This window comes from Grampus griseus (genome assembly GCF_964374135.1).
Source record: "Grampus griseus genome assembly, chromosome: 6".
Taxonomy (NCBI): domain Eukaryota; kingdom Metazoa; phylum Chordata; class Mammalia; order Artiodactyla; family Delphinidae; genus Grampus; species Grampus griseus.
In genome coordinates this window covers 23,192,179-23,210,641 of record NC_139000.1, presented here as the reverse complement: position 1 = coordinate 23,210,641, position 18,463 = coordinate 23,192,179, and the positions used below count along the sequence as shown (strand labels likewise).

Below are 18,463 nucleotides of genomic sequence, written 5' to 3'. Positions count from 1 at the left end.
TGATAACACCTAATAGACAAGGAAATAGACACTAAGAGAAGTGGGAGATTCTCCATTGTTTCAGCCAGTAAATGGCAGACTAATGGAACTCCTGACCTGGGCTCCTTTGCAGTACATCCTGCTGCCTCCTACTGGTGGAAACAATCAGGAGAGGCTTTGCGGAAATCAGATGGTGGCGTGAAGGGTATGTGGATTCTGCTTTCTCTCTTTTCCTTTGTCTCAATTTTTTTTATCTGTAACATAGGAACAAAACAATCCCTAATTGCTGTGAAAGAACTTCGTTAGCTGTCTGCTATTATTATTTGGGGGGATAATTTGGGTTTTTGTGGGAATATGAGAACTCTCGTATGTGAAGCTTGTGATCCTTCACTCATTCACACAAAAAACATTCCCTGCAACTGAGTAAGATCTCCCACACTGAGGTGCCTGTACTATTTCAATACTAAATCTGGTCTGCCCTGAGCTCTCTCTTACAGCTGAATGTTGCAGTGAGATTTCCTGTGCTTTCAGCAGGTGATTCTACCTTAGCCTCAGGATCCAGAAATAATAGACAATGGGAAGACAACTCCAGGGGTGGGACCCAGCTGACTAGAGAGTTAGGCAGTGCCAGTTCTGTACAAGCCAAACCACCAAGAAAAGGCAGATCATTTTTTTAAAAAAAATTATTATTTTGGAACACAAAATACTCTTTCTGTATCCAAGAGTTTCCATTTCAAATGGCAAATCAGATTATCCCTTTGACAGAAGGCTTCAATTAAAAGCCCAAGTCTCTGGATGGGTTTTAAAGTGCATTCTCCTTCTTTGGACCTGATGCAGGTCTTGCTTCTAAGAGTTTCTCTGTTTTGGCTTACATAATGCTTTGTGACCCAGGCTTTGATTCCTACATGGGATCATTTTGTATCTGGAGGTTTTCATTGGCAGGCTCTTGATATAAGGAAGATTCTGTTTTCCTTTGGGATTTGAAAACCCAGAAATAGACATCCTTCTCATTTGACTTCTCAAGACACTAGATGTTATAAAACAGAATCAGGGCTGATAAGTGGTATCAGGATAAAGTTTATCAGAGAAAATACTTACAAGTTTATTTTAGTTCTGAAGGTTTTTGTCTCAAAACCCCATAATAAATGTGGTGTGTGTGGCTTTCTTTAACTTCTGCAGCTCCTCTGTGGGACATTGGTCCACTCAACTGCATTAAGCAGGGTTTCCCAGAGCTCAGACCAGGCGGGCTCACCCACCAAGGCCATTCTCTCTCTACCAGCCCAGCCTCCAGACTGCCAGAGGGCACCCATGAGCCAGGGCCAGGGGGGATGTAGCTGCTTCTCAAAACCAGATGCGCCACTGGAAAAGGGCCCCGCCGGGCCTTCTCGCTGGCAACTTGAAGACAAAATGTCTCTATTGTATCTGTAATATGGAAAAATAACAGGGAGCTGCCAGAAGGGCTCTGAACGTGCCAAGGAAGAACCAACAGTGCAGGGCCACGATGTGCCTACAACCCACGCAGGACACTCGGGGAGGACGTGGTGTTTGGTGTTGACCCAGCCTCTCTGCTGCAGGGGAGAGGGGAGCCTCAGCATCTGCCGAGATTCCACGATGACGGTTAGTCTGCAACTCCAAGCCCTCTCCTGCTGCAGCCATGGGAGGGCAGTGATGCAGCTCATCAGGCCAAGGGCTGGTTTTCCTTTAGAACTCGAGACCATTTCAGTCCTTGGAACATTTTCAATTACGGCCTCAAGACATGAGGTTCAAACTCATGTCTTGGCCAACTCTTTACCATAGACCATCAAAGGGGGCACAGATGGCTGCAGCTGTGTTGCCTCCCTTGCCCCGAGAGGAGGGGCCCTCTGGTACCTCTAACAGTCAGGCAGTTGCAGGGAAGTGACCAAAAGAGAGGTGGGCAAGAATGGAAAGCCGAGGGTCTATCAAGCCCCTCGCAGACTCTAGCCTCAGCTACTTTTGCTCATAGTTTCACAATTACATGTCACTCAGTTTTTTCAGCCCAGCCTGTGATGCCACATTCATGCAAAAAGGTTGACTTAGGATATCCTCAGTGTCATTATAGCATCCTTGTCAATCAGTGGAAGCCTTTTTTGCTTCCCATAATAGTTCCTGTCAAGCACGGCCTCCTCATCTCTTGCCTGGGTAAATCTTTTTTTTTTTTTTTTTTTTTTTTTTGCGGTACGCGGGCCTCTCACTGTTGTGGCCTCTCCCATTGCCGAGCACAGGCTCCAGACGCGCAGGCCCAGCGACCATGGCTCACGGGCCCAGCCGCTCCGCGGCATGTGGGATCTTCCCGGACCGGGGCACGAACCCGTGTCCCCTGCATCGGCAGGCGGACTCCCAACCACTGCGCCGCCAGGGAAACCCCTGGGTAAATCTTAATTGATCTTTATGCTTTCCTTCTGCTTCTCTCCCCTACATCCACCCCCATTCTCCACATAGCTGCCAGTGTGGTCTTTCTGGAACGTGGCTGATCCAATCACGCCCTTAAAACAGACAGACAGACAAGAAACTTAAATGGTTTCCTTTTGCCTTCAGGACCAAATCTAAACTCCTGAGTGTGGCATTCAAGACCCATCACGTCCTGGACCCTCCCCTCCCCATCACTCTCTTCCCATCATGAGCACACTCGGAAGAGGCCAGTCCTACAGAGATGCTTGAACCTCCTTGTGCATTTCTGCCCCAGAGATCTGTGTCCACGCTGTCGCCTTGGCCCGTAATGCCCTCTAAACGCCTCTCTGCCTTGATCATTTTTTCTCATCCTTCGAGATCCTACTGAAATGTCCCAAACTCCTGATATCCTGCCCTGCCCACTCCCTAAGCAGAGTTAGTCAAGCTCTCCTTTGCATTCCCGTGGCATTGGGCACTTCCCGTTAGAGCTCTACAAAGCATTATTCTGTAAATGTTTATACACCTGTCTTCCCCATGAGATGAGGAACTTCTTAAAAGTAGACACTGGGTAACTATCACTGTACTAGCTCAACACATGCTTGATAAACAACTAATGAAAGACCCAGCATATTTCAACATCTCTTGGTAATAAGCCAGAGAGACCCAAACACTGGTGTCTGCTTTAACCACTCGGGCCAGGAACTGCTCCTGTTTTCCTTTTAGGCGTTTTCCTCCAGCCAAGTACCTGATCTCTGAGCCTCGTTTATACCTCGACCCAAAGCCACCAGTGCGGCCCTGGGCTCCAGAGAGGAAGGGGCAGGGTTCTGTAGCTGCGCCTCTGAGAACAGGCCAGGGAACAATGGCAGGAAGTGTCCCAGTGGGAAACAATCAGCCAGGCACAGCCCAAGCGGAGGAGCTTCCTGATTGGCTTGATTTCTTCAGAGCAGGAACTCTTAGAATAACTTTGCAATTATCCCCGTGGGATGACAAGTTTCTCCACAGAGGAGGAGCTGTCACCTGGTAATGTCAAGCATGGAAAACACAATTAGAAAAAAAAACAAAGCCTGAGAGAAAGACTCCTTTAGGAAGATCCATTTGGATTTTGCAGAGTCCCCAGCTCCTGCCACGGCATCCCAGGGCAGCCTCCTTCAGAGTCTCCTCTTTGGGCACAGTTGAGCCATCACCTGTGCCTTCCAGATGGAGACCATTCTCCTCTCTAGGGCTCAGAGGCCAGAGGCGCTATTTGTCCTTAGGTGCCCTGTTGGGCAGCTCATGGAAGCCCAGGGTGTCAGTGGCCGCAGGCAGCAATGCCCCCTTTCAGAACCACAGCCCTGCAGGAGACACTGATTGAGCGCTGGCTGTGTACAAAGCAGTGTAGGCACTGTGGGGAGCATAGCAATACACCAGCAGCTGTTTCCACTCTCACAGCACATTGATTGCCAAGCCACGTTCTGTTCTGTGGAAAGGTCCACCCCAGGCGAAGAGGAGGTAGAAGGAGGGGGAGGGGCTCCCCATCAGCTCAAGCCTCAGCCAGGGTAGCTCTCCCTGATCAAGATGTTGGAAAAGAAAATTCTACAGCAAAAAGAGGAAACCCTGGAAACCTTTGGTGTGGGAGCGGTTTCATTTGCTCTTGGAAGGAGGCGGCACAGGGCAGTAGTTAATTGCCTAGGCTCCACAGTATATTGTAATAAACAATAATGGAAAAGAACTGAAAAAAAAAGAATATATATATGTGTGTGTGTGTATATATATATATAACCGAATTGCTTTGCTATACACCTGAAACTAACACAATATAGTAAATCAACTATACTTCAATTAAAAAAAAGAAAAGAGAAAAGAGATCCTAGGCTCCAGCAGCGAGCCGACCTAGGTTTGGATCCCAGCTTTACCATTGACTGGTGGCAGATCGCAAGTTACTGATCCTCTCTCAGCCTCTGGCCTGTCATCTGCCAAGTGTGGTTTATAGCAGTAGTTACTGTGCAGATCGCAGAGAATTGAGTAATGCTTACAAACCATGCAGCACATCGCCTGGCCCATGGTGAATGCTCACCCAACGTTAGTTAGCTTTTACCACTACTCCTCTTGGACATTAAATCATTTTTATCCATGAATGACTCATTAATATACTAACTCAGGTATCTTGAAAGCACTCTCAGTCGCCCCAGAGTAACCTCCCGTAGAAGACAACAGGCAGAAATGTGTCGATCGTCCGCAGTGTGGGCATTTACAAAAGCTGTGGCCGAGGCCCCGTGGATGCACAGACACATACACACAGAGGCTGACAGGAGGCTCTTAACTCAGCAGGAAAGCTGTCACAGAGCGCTGGATTTAGGCATAAACAGTGAATAAACAGGGATTTGGAAGAGAGGAATGCACCACATAAACAATTTTCACAATCAGATGTGAAAGACCATATGCTTCCTGCATGAAGGGGTGAATTCAAAGAGAATCACAGGGGGAAATGAAGTAAACGCAGAGACAGTCCATCATTCTCACCCAATTTCTGCACATCTATGTGTCCTCCGCCTGTGGTTTTATTTAGATGAGCCCCAGAGTAAATAAGAGCAGTATGTTACACTTACCACACGTGCGTGTACACACACACACACACAGAGTCAAGTAAAATTATATATTTGGGAAGAGTGAAAAGACTAGAAAACACTACAGCTACCTTCTACATTATCTTAGGAGAAAGCAAATAAGACAAGTTTCTTTTTAATCAGCTCCTTGTACTAAGTCCAGAGTTGCCATTATTTTTAATTTTTTTAAGAATCATTTTATGACTGAAGGAGTTGAGCCAAAGGGTGTGTCTTGAGGCTACTTTCAATTGAAAAACAATTTATGCATTCATTTACTCAACCAGCATTTCTTGAGAACTTTCACTAAGCCAGGTTCCTCGTTAGACACAAGCTAGCGAGATGCTAGGAGCCATGTGCAAAGAAAGATAAAGGAGAGACGGTTATTATCCTCAAGAGGTTTGCAAATGGGAGTTGGGGACAGAACCCCAAATCCATAAAAAAGTGTTTAAAATACAAGTGGCATAAAATTGGTGGTGGAAATATGTCTGTAAGGTATGGCAGCGAGAAAGCATGGGAAATGTATCAGGGAAGACTTCCAGAAGGAGATGGTACCCGAGCAGATTAATAAGTAGAATTACCCACGGAGCAAACTGACAGAACTTAGTACCTAATATACGTGTGTGGTGTTTACCAGAGAGGGGCAAGTCAGAGGTCAAGGTAACATCCAGAGGCTCACAGACATAGAAAATAGACTTGTGGTTGCCAAGGGGGAGGGAGGGATGGATTGGAGTTGGAGGTTAGCAGACACAAACTGTTATATACAGGATGGATAAACAATAAGGTCCTACTGTATAGCACAGAGAACTATATTCAGTATGCTGTGATAAACCATAATGGAAAAGAATATGAAAAAGAATATACGTATATATATAACTGAATCGCTTTGCGGTACAGCAGAAATTAACATTGTAAATCTATACTTCAATAAAATTAAGAAAAAATAAAATCAATAAATCAAACAAACAAAAAACAACAGCAAAAGATAACATCCAGGTCTCCATCTTAAATAGAATGGATTAGTGGTGGTACCAGCAGCTGAGCTAAAGAATGCCGGAAGGAGGGACAGCTTTATGGAGAAGATGAGTTTGGTCTTGCATATGTTGGGTTTGAGATACCTATGGACCATCCAGGTGGAGACACTGAAAATGCAATTGTATGTAGAGACTGGAGTTACGAGAGAGGCTCAAGATATAGGTTGGGTACGTGTAAGTCAGTGTGTACGAGGGTGGACATGTTTAGTGAGGGATAAAATGTAGAGCCAAGTGAACATTTAACAGAGAAGTAGAAGAGGCACGCATACTGAGAATGTGGTATCCTGGCCTCTGAAGGGGAGGAGTGGTCCACAGCGTTTTATAAAGGGAAGAAGTCAATAGATTCACACTGAAGAGTATCCACTAGACGTGGCAGTTAGGATGTCACGGACTTTAACAAGATCAGATACAACAGCGTGGCGGGTGCCATAGCAGAGTGGAATAAGTCGAGGGGTGACGGGATGTGAGGAAGTTGAGGCAGCAAGAGGCGAGTGCTATTGGGGAAATCTGGAAGAGAGATTCAGCGGTAATTGGATCAGAACGCAGGGTCAAGAGAAGTTCACCTATTTTTGGTGTGAGCGAATTTATTCTAAAGGGGCTAAACGGAAGGAGGCATCTTGGAGAGCAGTTGAAGCTATGGCGGAGAGGGGGTCATGGATAAATGCCATCCCAGAGGAATCGGCACAAGGTCAGGTGCACAGGTGGAGGCCTTGGCCTTCAGCAGGAGAGTCTCTGAGTCAGAGGCTGGAGGTGAAAGGCTGGATGAGACTTCTTCTCTTCCTGCAGAAAGGGATATTTCTTGGGAAGAGAGGACTTAAGCTACTGAAAAATGTATTGCTTTGAAAGGAGATCATTTCCCTTTCATGTAATCAAAACTCTTTATTTCTGATGAAACAGACTCAAACAAGAATCACACCCGAGAAATCAATGCTCAGCGCTGGCTTGGAAATGATTTTCTATAGAAGAAATCAACTTGCACAGATTCTGACAGTATGAGCCATGTGATTCCAGATAAGATAAATATACAAGAAAAGAACAGGCTGGTTTCCAGGGGCTTAGGAAAACTGATGGAGAGAGAGATTTTCATTCATATTTACTTGGGATTAAATTTGATCGCACCAACGTCAGTAATGAAAAGTGCTAATATGTCCCAGCTGTTCACTCAGATAAAAATAGAAAGTAATCCAATATTGATTTTTTTCAATGAATATACAAATTTTCATACATTTGGGGGGGTGGGGAAAGTAACAAAACCAAGCCGAGATTTTTAAATTATATTGAATAGCACCATTTCCAAGTTAGTTTCACTATAGAATCCTTTAAAAGTGTGTTCTTGCTTTGCTTTGCTTTTCGTTCACTCAACGAATATTTACTGAGCATCTGTATATACAGGAAAGAGTATAAGGTACAGTAATAAAATAAAATAATAGAATATGATAATAAAAATAATAAAATATCGTCCTATTTCTCAATAAGCCTGTACTCAGGAGAGGGATAATACAGGTAGGGTTGGGGAGGATAAATACATCTTTAATGCTCCTCTACCAGGTGGGGTGTACCAAGTACCTAAGAGGTCTAAGGATGCTATGGGGGTTTGGAAGGAGTGAACACGTTAGGTTGAGGGGATTGAAGGGAAACGTTACTACAGAAACACTTTGGGCTTCGATTATTAGGTGTATCCAGTAGATAGAGTTGGGGGAGGAGAGTCATTCCAGGCTTTTTCACAGAGCAGCCTGCTGTTGGTTCTGGCTGGGACACAGGGGAAGGTGTGAAGCTGGGAAGGCGTGAGAGCAGAGGGTGGAGGGTGTGACAGGAATTCCACCTAAGAAGGTCAGTCCGATTCGGGAAGGAGATGATGGAGAACCATCAAGTCAACTTTTCAACAAGGGAAAGGATATGAGCTGTACTTCAGGAATTCTTAAAGGCACCATTCTCTTCTCGGCCATATGTCTGTCTCGGTGATGACGTAGGGGGGAAAATATGAAATGGGCTTGAGTTTCCACTGACACCTTGCAGTCAAGGAAGGTCCTGTTCTTTCACAAGGAGAAGTGGAAATCCTCTGTTTATTTAAAGGCCATTAACCTTTTTCACAGTAAAATACCAAATGATCTATGGTGATTCCAGATATACTCATCTAAGTAAAAGGAAACTGTTTCCTTACAAATTGAGTCACAAATGAAAAATATTTGGGGAGTGCCATAGAAACAAATGCACTGTTTTCCTGAAATATGGAAAATGAATTTTGTAACATCTATGTGTGTGAAAGGAAACAGTATTCTGTACAGTGTCCTACCTGGATTATGGAAACAGAAAGCTATTAAGATAGATAGATAGATAGATAGATAGATAGATAGTCTTAGAATGGAGGGGTTAGATAATCAGGTCCCAGGCAGAATTGAGGATCCAGGCAGCAGGAACTAACGGGACAGCCTTCAGAATCCTGCTGTAGGAATGACTGACCACCCCCCTCCCAATTTTTCTCCGTTCTTGGGCTACTCCTTCCAAGATGCAGATTTCTGGGCAAGAGTCCAGTTGACCTAGAGTCCAGTTTACCTAGTTAATATTTCCACTCCTTGGCCAGGGATATGAGGCTGTCTGGTCAATAGTTTCACCAAATCCACAAGGTACTCCAGGGAGATTGTTTCCCAGTGGAGGAGCTAGATGCTGTTCCCCAAAGGAAAAGAGCAGGGATCCTGGGCAGGCAAAATTAATAATGCCGCCACCTTAGCATCTGTCACCAGACTCACTTCTGGACTACGAATAACGTGTATTCTGCTCCCACTCTGCAACCAGAACTCCAGGGTCACGGGTGAGCTCCACGTTGTTGAGCCTTATGTGTAGCGGTGATTAGCTCACTGTACTGCAAAGCTGGGAAGGTCTTTCAAGTGTATGGACAGCCTAGTCTTGGCTCTCTTCCTGGTATGATTCAGCTGGCAAAAGCTGTGAGCATCAGACTGACACAAACGTCACAGTACCAACATACCAGAGATGCTAAGACACGGATGATTATTATTGTGCAAAGAGTAGGAACTTCCCTGCTGAGACTTTGGATGGGGCAGGGATGTGGGGTGGGGTGGGATGAAGCACAGACCCAGCTGAGCCCCATTTTATAAGGGTTGATTAGCAGGAATGAATCGCATACCTCACGATAGCTCATTTCCCCCTTCTTTTGCTGCTGAGACATTAATGAGGCTCTAGGCTCTGATTATCTATGGCCCCACATCCACAGCGTGCTTCAAGGAGCATTCCTTCAAAAGTCAACGATACGTGGTAAATGTCTTGCATCACTTAGGATTAAAGGTGGATGCGAGTAACAGAGACCCACAGTAACAGTGGCTTTAAACAAGATGTTTATTTCTCCCTCCAGGAGAAATCCACAGGTAGGCAGTCAGGTGGCTGTGTGCCGGGAATCCCGCAGGGACCCAGCCTTCTTCCAGCTTAGCCCTCTCCTGTCTTTGTTCTCAGAGTCCAAGATGGCAGTGAGAGCTTCACCTGCACACCTGTGCATTTCAGGCAGAAGGGTGAAGGAAGGGCTGAAAGAAAAAAGGGCTAAAGAAGGTTCTAGAAGCTGCCCTACAACACTTTGACTTACATCCCTTTGGCCAGAATATGCTACCTATGGTTACAAAAGATGCTAGGGAGTGTGCACATTATTCTGTGTGCCCTGTGCCCAGCTTAACTGTAGGGGTTACGTCGCACTGAAAGAAGGGGAGGGTGGGAATTGGTGACCAACTCACAGCCTCTTTTACAGGCTTGTGCTGGATGCATAAAGAGGCGGGCAGCTTTCCTATCCTCTGAGGAGCAAACATTCTCCCTGAGGTTCTTGTTTTGGCAGGTTGGTCAGACAGGCACCCCATCTGACTGCTCAACTATGAAATTGCAGTTCTAGGGGAGAGAACAGGCCTGAATTCAGCACCTTGGGCCGGTCTGTCAGCATCTCCTTTTCATTCTGGAAGTATTTACTAAGACTCTAATGCATGTCGCCGGAGCGGCCATGGTTGACCTGTTCACAGTTTATGTGTGTGACCTGGGCCCATGTCCCTCGACAATGAGGAAAGCTGTAATGGGTCCATAGTGAGGAATAGACTGGTCTTGCTCAGGGCTTGTTCAGAAATGTCCTTAGGGTCCCCAGGATTTTGTGAAGTTCCTTTACCGCTCCCCTTGCCTCAGCTTTTCGTTGGTGCTAAGTTGGCTCCGTGAAGGAGCCCAGAAGTCCCCCTTCCTCTTGGTCACTCTCCCCTTTCCTCTTCTGCTCTTTCCACCGCCCCCCACCCACTTCTGGGCCCCAGTTCGTATCACACATGCTCCCCACTGAGTAGTGAGTTCCATTTGCCTTGAGTCTTCCCGTTTCCCAAATGGAGTGCCTACAAGTCAGGGTGTTAGCTAAACTTGACCTCTGCACTTCCAAGGGATGGAACTCAGGCCACGAGTGAAAGCTGGTTAGCTGTCGCTGACCAGTGCTGACGGTGAGCATGTTCCAGGAGGGAAGGGCTGCCTTGGGAGGTGGTGAATTCCCTGTCTGCAGAGGATTTCAAGCAGAGGTAGGATAACTGCTGATTGGAGAACAGTTCAAGGGCTTCATGTTTCTGGAAATCAGTGCGGTTAAATGGCTTCCACTTACAGCCTGACCTTCTGTGAGCGTGAAAAATCCATTGTGTTGCCCTATGCATTCTTGAGGAAGTGAGGGAAAAGGAGAAATTGGTCCTAGGGAGATAGTCGAAAGCAGTGGCAAAGAGTCCTGGTTCTCCAGTACCAGGGTCCAAATCCTGGCCATTATCTTTGTGACCCTGGGCAAGTCAGTAGCTTTCTGTATCTCAGTCTTTCATCTGTGTAATGGGAGTGAAAGAATTCCTATTTCATAGGATATTGTGAAGGTTAAGTATCATAATGCATGTAAAGCACTTAGAACAGTGCCTAGCACATAGTAAGCACTCAAAAATCCTACTCATTATTACTGTTGTTACATATAAGCAGTATATACATAACAAAAACAATGTTAGAATTGTTAGTATCATAACAATTATTCTAACCATCACTGATGGAGAAAGAAAAAAATGAAATACACCTGAGTTTATAGGCAAAGCCTTTTCCAAACAGTAAGACTGTTGGAAACCCAGTTTGTATTAGTCTGTACTCTTTTGGATTCCACTGAGAAATGCCATGCAAAGGGAACATTGATTGGCTCCTGTAAGTAAGAAGGGCAGAGGTGCCGCAGAGAATCATGGGAAGCAGGAGCTAGAGAATCAATGGGCCAGGGTCCCTCTCACTCAGCCTCTCTTGTTCTCGTCTCTCTTTGCTTGAGTCTTGTTTTCTCCCACTGCAGATGAGGGAAGGTAAGGTCCCAGCAGGGCTTGGAAGGCCAGGTATTTCTGGCCCAGTCCAGGCCCAGCAGAATGAGAGCACAAAGTGAGCAATGGGGACGAGGGACAGGGAATATTGGGGACCTCTCTGAGGCATCTTGCTGAGCTGTGTCCGTTGGAGCGCAGAGTGTGCAATGATTGAAAAGGCCATGCAAGGACACATGTTCCTGGGTGAGGGAGGGACGTATTATATTCTGGGCCTCGGTCTGTGCTGTCTCCTCTGCCTGGCATGTTTTCTTCTCTTTTCCACCCGATGAAGGCATCCTTCAAGGCCCGGCTAACGTAACACCTACTCAAGTCAAGTTTTTCTCACCACTTTGTATCTGTTGGAAATTGCGTTCAGCTGTAATCACAATAGTGGCTTAAACTCACAGCAAGAAATCTGGAGTGAACTGTCCAGAGTTGGTGTAGTCACTCCAGGGTGCTAACTAGAACCCGGGCAATTTCTCTCTTTCTGCACACTCAGCCATCCTTAGCAGACTCTTGCCCTTCCGGACACAAGATGATTATTCCACCTACAGCATCATATGCCTTATGGTAGGCAGAGTAATGGACCCCCCCGCCAAAGATGTCTCCGTCCTAACCTTCAGAACCTGTGAGTATGTTAGGTTACATGGCAAAGGGGAATTAAAGTTATAGACGGAATTAAGTTCTCCAAACAGCTGACTTTAACATAGGGAGATTACCCTGGATTATCTGGGTGGGCTCAATCTAATCATAGGGATCCCTAAAAGTGGAGAGGAGGCAGAAGAAGAGAGTCAGAGGGAGATGTGACTGGGGAAGAATGGTCAGAGAGCTACAGCATTGCTGACTTTGACGATGGAGGAGGGAGCCATGAGGCAAGGACTGTGGGTGGCCTCAGGGAGCTGGAAAAAGCAAGGAAACGATTCCTCCCTAAAGCCTCCAGAAGGGAACACAACTCAGCCACCTCTTGATTATAGCCTGTTGATACCCATGTCAAACTTCTGACCCGCAGAAGTGTAATATAGTAAGTTGATATTGTTGTAAGCTATGTTTGTGGTCATTTGTTACAGCAGCAGTTGGAAGCTAATACATCTCTCTAGCACCAGGTTCCTGTACCAGGCAGGAAGAAGGGAAAGGTTGAGGGCATATGCCAGCTTTCCCAGAAGTCTCACCCAACAATGTTTACATACCTCTCATTGGCCAGAACTGTCCTGTGGCCACCGTTCTATGCATAGGAAGCTGGATATGTAAATTTTCAGCTGGGTACATTGCCACATATCCCCCACAAAATAAAGATTCTCTTAGCATGGGAGTAGGGGAGAACAGATCTTGGGCAGGCAACTTGGAGTCCCCCGAGGAACTGACACTTTTCCAAATCGTTGTTCTTTCCTCCAGCTCGTTTTGGGCTCTCTAGAAATTTATGTGTTTACTTGGCTATTCTCATTACTTTACCAAGAGCTCGCCCGAGCAGACACCGTGGCTGATTTAGCTCTCTGTCCCTGATGTTCAGCACAGTGCCTGATGGAAGGAAGGTGCTTGCATTAAGTTGGATGGATGGATATATACATGGACTTTGAAATGAGAGAATGATCGATGCACCTTATAGCGCCATACGTCCTTTGTATTTTCCCATTAGGAAGGTCTGTTGGGGTTAGGTCGATTTTATGAGACCATTTGGCCAGGATTGCAACCTCATCGCCAGTAGATTGAACGTGCACAGCTGCAGTGTGTCACCTTTCTTTACTGTCTATTACAGTCTGCTGCTTGCTCAGGAGAAACTGAGCAAGCCAGTCAGAGGCTGTTACATGCACCTGTCTCAGCCTAAGGAGCCTTGGTTAACCTTGAGTGTAAATTACACTTCCTGCCAATTCTTTATTTTTAGCTTGGCTCCTCCGGGGAAGACTGCATTAGATTTCGGTCATGAAACTACAAAACATTGACATTTCTAGCCCAACTGGGATGACTCTTATTAACCCCATGACACTCGGTTTCTTGGGAAGCTCCTCAGCCCTGGGACTCAGGTTTTCCACGAAAAGATGTCAGTCTGGGCCGTCCAGTGCCCACATGTGCATGTGTAGAGAAAGCTGCTGCTTGGATCTGACTCACTCAGACTTATATAAGCTGTCGATATCCTGAGTTCATTCCCTTTGGATGAAACTCAGGTGGTGTTATCGTGAAAGTCTAGTTTTGTTGCTTTTTTTTCCTCTCTCTCTCTCCGTTCCTTCTCAGTTACACAGTATCACGACCCAAATCTTTAGCACTTGATCTATATAGCCAAGAGCCCTGAAACCCATAGGGCCCGGGCAGTGGACACAATTGGGCCAGCCAGTGGGCATCAGGTCACAGAGAATTCTTAATCACTTGAGCCTGCTTCATCGGGAGAAGTGAGTTACTTATAGTCAGCCTTTTTTTTTTTTTAAGTCAGATATTTTTTATTTATTTATTTATTTTTGGCTATGCTGAGTCTTCATTTCTGTGTGAGGGCTTTCTCTAATTGCGGCGAGTGGGGGCCACTCTTCATCGCGACGCGCGGGCCTCTCACTATCGCGGCCTCTCTTGTTGCGGAGCACAAGCTCCAGACGCGCAGGCTCAGTAGCTGTGGCTCACGTGCCTAGTTGCTCCGCGGCATGTGGGATCTTCCCAGACCAGGGCTCGACCCCGTGTCCCCTGCATTGGCAGGCAGATTCTCAACCACTGTGCCACCAGGGAAGCCCCCAAGTCAGATATTTTTAACCCAACTTTTTTCCAGAATCCCTTGTAGTGCCTGACTCTGAGTCCAGCCAGACAAACTCCGTCAGGTTGGTTGAACTGAATGTAAATCGATACTGTGCCCATTTTAACCCCTCACTCGACCCAGGAGAAGCTGGGACCCCGGCTCCTTTCCAGTGCCACAGCCTGTGAAAGGCAGCCTTCTCAGCACTAGGCCAGAGCAGGCATTTTTTTTTAAGTGATTTACTGTTTTTATTCTGATTAGATAAGGAATACATGAGGTTTTTTTTAATTGGGGAAATATTGAAAATTATAAAGAAGAAAATTAAAATCACCCAATAGCTCATTACCCAGAGACAACTACCATGGATACTTTCCTGTTTTCTCAAACTTAACGCTCATGAAGGGGTGCTCTGTATCCCTCCTGATTTCTCTAAGGATTGTGGGAAATGGGGAGAGGGTAGATTATAGTCTTTCTAACCTTTTAGCTTCAGGTATTATTGGGATATACGTACACATACATATATACCTATATTTATATAAATATATATTATTAGGAAATATATCATTAGGATATAATATATATAATACACACATATATAATATATATCTCTCTAACATACACATATGTATATTTTATTAACATCTTTATTGGAATATAATTGCTTTACAGTGTTGTTTTAGTTTCTGCTGTATAGCAAAGTGAATCAGCTATACGTATACATATATCCCCATATCCCCTCCGTCTTGTGTCTCCCTCCCACCCCTCTAGGTGGTCACAAAGCACCGAGCTGATCTCCCTGTGCTATGCGGCTGCTTCCCACTAGCTGTCTGTTTTACATTTGGTAGTGTATATATGTTAATGCCACTCTCTCACTTCGTCCCAGCTTACCCTTCGCCCTCCCCGTCTCCTCAAGTCCATTCTCTACATCTGTGTCTTTATTCCTGTCCTGCCCCTAGGTTCTTCAGAACCTTTTTTTTCTTTTTTTAAATTCCGTATGTATGTGTTAGCATATGGTATTTGTTTTTCTCCTTCTGACTTCACTCTGTATGACAGATTCTGGGTCTATCGACCTCACTACAAATAACTCAATTTCATTTCTTTTTATGGCTAATATTCCACTGCATATATGTGTCACATCTTCTTTATCCATTCATCTGTTGATGGACACTTAGGTTGCTTCCATGTCCTGGCTATTGTAAATAGTGCTACAGTGAACATTACGGTACATGTTTGAACTGTGTCAGTTAGCTGTTGTCACAATAGTGCTCTTTGACAAACTGCTCTCAAACTCAGTGGTTTAAAATAACAATCATTTGTACTTGCTCACACTTCTGTGAGGAGTAGGCTGGGTGTTGGCTGATCTAGGCTGGGCTTAGCCGAGTGGCTCTAATTGAAGGTGCAGGTCTGACTGGGCATGGCTTCTGATTCTGGGTTGGGCTCCTGTCCACTCCCCATGTGTTCCTTCTGGGGTGCAGGCTGAAGGGACAGCAGCTGCCCAGAGAAGCTGTTCTCTTGGTGCCAGCAGAGGCACAAGAGGACAAGTCCAACGGGGTAGACACATTCCAAACCTCTGTTTGTGTCATGTCTGCTAACATCCCACTGGCTAAATCAGGTCACATGGCTGCACCCAAAGGGGCAGGGAAGTACATCCCACCCACCATGAGGCCAAAGCGAATCATGTGACCCAACATCAGTGGGTCGGGGACGTATATACTCTTCCCATGGAGGGGAAGGGGGAAGGGAGGGAATTTGTTTTAGAATAATGGAATCTACCCACATCCTAGTTATCTGCTGAGGGACTCGGTTTTTTGAGATTCAGATGAAATCTGCTCAGAATTCACCTGGCCAGTGCTATCATCCAGTCTCTCCAGGAACCCTCTAGCCCACAGCTCCTCTACCCAGTGAATTAGTTCCATTTATAGATCATTTGAGTTGTCCCTATTCCAGCCTCATATTCCTTTCCTTGATTCCTCCCAAAGTAATTTACACAGATGTGTGTAAAAGGTTTGCTGAACATTTGGAACAGCCAAGGTTGATATCTCTTTGTTTATATATTGGTGTTGCTTGGCCCCTCTCCTCTAGATTCTGTTTGCGTTTCAGCCCACACACAGCCTCTCAAGTCAAAGCTTGCTGAAGAATTACCTGGGTCTCAGAAATCCTGAAGATCTCATCTTGGCTGAGCTATGACTTTTTTGCAACTTGGTTCAGCTTTTTCATTCATTCAACATACTTGTATTGAGCATTTGTGCCCTCACCATGATGAATTTATACGCTAGTAGGGGAAATTAACAACGTGTGTATACTCTAACACAGGGCTTAGAACTATTAAACCTTGGCAATGTTGATTTGCGGGGGGCGCAAATCATTCCTTATTGTGGGGGGTGTCCTGTGCTTTGGAGGATGTTTATCAGTTGCTACCCACTAGATGCCAGTAGCACCAACTCTACTCTCCTTGAGTGATGGATAGCCACAATATCCCCAGACATTGCCAAATATGCCCTGGGGGACAAAAGCACCTTGGTTGAGAACCATTGCACTAACATATAGTAGACTTGATAAGACCTCTGGTCTTACTATTTCCTGGTGGTGAATCTGAAAGCCTCATGGGGTGGATGATATCTGCGTTAAGACTTCAAAAATGGTTAGGGTTTAGAAATGAGTTTCTTGAAGGAGGGAAAATCATGGGGCACAAATGGACAAATAAGGAGTAGCTCTGTCTAAAGCATAAAATGAAGTAGACTTATTGGTAAGAGTGGAGGCTCTATAGGTATTAGGAGGCTAGATGCTGCCATCAGAAGGACTGCCACTTTTACTGTGAGGGAGATAATCAGTATATCTGAAGCTGTGTTCATTTGGAGGGGACACCATGACATATAGTGTTTGTCTTCATAACCCAAAGTAATTGCTGCAAAGTCTTATCCATCCAGAGGTCATTTTTCTGATGTCTAGTAAGGAAACAGAAAAGGCCTCTGAGGAATACAGTGCAAAAATCCCATGGCTGTATCTTGGTGTTCCTTACCCCTCAGAAGATCTCACTAGCCAGTTCCCAACAGCAGATTAGAAGATGGAAGAGGAGCAGGGGGAGGCAGGCATAGACTCTGCAGAAAAGCTTCCAGCCCGACAGAGGGAAGGAGACCAAAAGCAGAACTGAATGAATGAACGAATAAATTCAGAGCAAACGATTTGGAAGCATAATAATCTGGAGTCCTGTAGGCAGGGGAACATCCATCCCTTCATAACCTCCAAAGACATTGGTGCATTCCAGCACCACCCTAGTATACCAGCACACTCAGTGTGTAACAAGGCAGGGCATATGTGAAGTACTGTAGAGCCCATGTGGCTAGAGTTTAGCGCCGGTGAGGAACAGGGTCTAGAGTTACACTTCCTGGCTTGAACCCTAGCCTCAAGGCTCTGCACCAGTAAACTAGTTTCTTAACCAAGCCAAGCCTTCATGATCTCATCTGTAAAATGAGAATTCCCGGCTCATAGGGTCATAGGGTCATTGGGAAGGTTAGATACAATAATCCATATGAATTCTTAGCTCAGCTCTTGGCACAGATTTAGTGCTCAGGAAAAGTTAAATGGTTGTTACTATCATTTCATTACAAGAATAGAGCTGCCAAGACTTCCCCCAAGTCATCACTGTAGCTGCTGTTCTGGAATATTCCCAGAGTCTCCTGGCTGTGCTGAAATTTCCTTTCCAGGAAATAGAGAAGTGGGTTGTAAAAACTGAGGAAAGTTTCAGAAGGGTGGGGGCAGTCATATCAGTCCCTTCCATCTCCTGTCTTCTTGGTAGTAGAGGTTAGGCCACTGAGGAAGGTGACAGCAGGTTCCCAAGGGTACTGGCCATCAGCCATTTCTCGGCAACATATTCCCTTTGAGCAAGACTGGCTCTCCACCCTTGGCCAAGCTGACAGAAGAGCAGTTATTCTGAGATTCTCGGGCAGAGAGTGTGTCCTATGCTATGTAAAGCCATCTACCTCCAAGTTAAGAATGTACACGTGAAGAGAAGGGGAGGCACCAAAGCAAACTGCAAAGTGGCGGCAGTGACCTGGTGGCAGCACCTCTGGGTTGGTTTCCTTTGATCAGTGTCTGCTTAGTGGCAAAGCTGGGAACACAGGATGATCTGTGAGGTAAAAGCCTTGGCCGGGTACCACAGCATCATGTAAAATGCAGACCACCAGGAAGTCACCCAGCAAGAAGAAGCTGCTCTCTGGTCCAGGGGTGGCAGGACAGTAGAGTAACCTGTCCTCTGTTTGTGTGTTTTCCAGGCTGGAGCAGGAAATACAAGCACTGGAAAGTGAAGAGTCCCAGATATCTGCCAAAGAGCAAATCATCCTAGAGAAACTAAAGGAGACAGAAAAATCCTTCAAGGACTTTCAGAAGGTGAAGGAAACAAACGTGATTTCTCAGTTATATCCCTGA

The 18,463-nt window shown here is 45.7% G+C and overlaps 1 protein-coding gene across 8 annotated transcripts in view; it reads left to right on the top strand.

Annotated features, from left to right (window-relative positions):
* Positions 1 to 18,463, top strand: part of PALM2AKAP2 (PALM2 and AKAP2 fusion) — a gene marked incomplete at its 3' end in the record, with an annotated part of 497,367 nt that overhangs the window by 259,147 nt on the left and 219,757 nt on the right. For all 8 annotated transcript variants that reach the window (XM_082655999.1, XM_082656001.1, XM_082655998.1 and 5 more), the window contains one exon: positions 18,310 to 18,424. In XM_082655999.1, the coding sequence (XP_082512125.1) occupies positions 18,310 to 18,424 (115 nt within the window). The remainder of the gene's footprint in view (positions 1 to 18,309; positions 18,425 to 18,463) is intronic.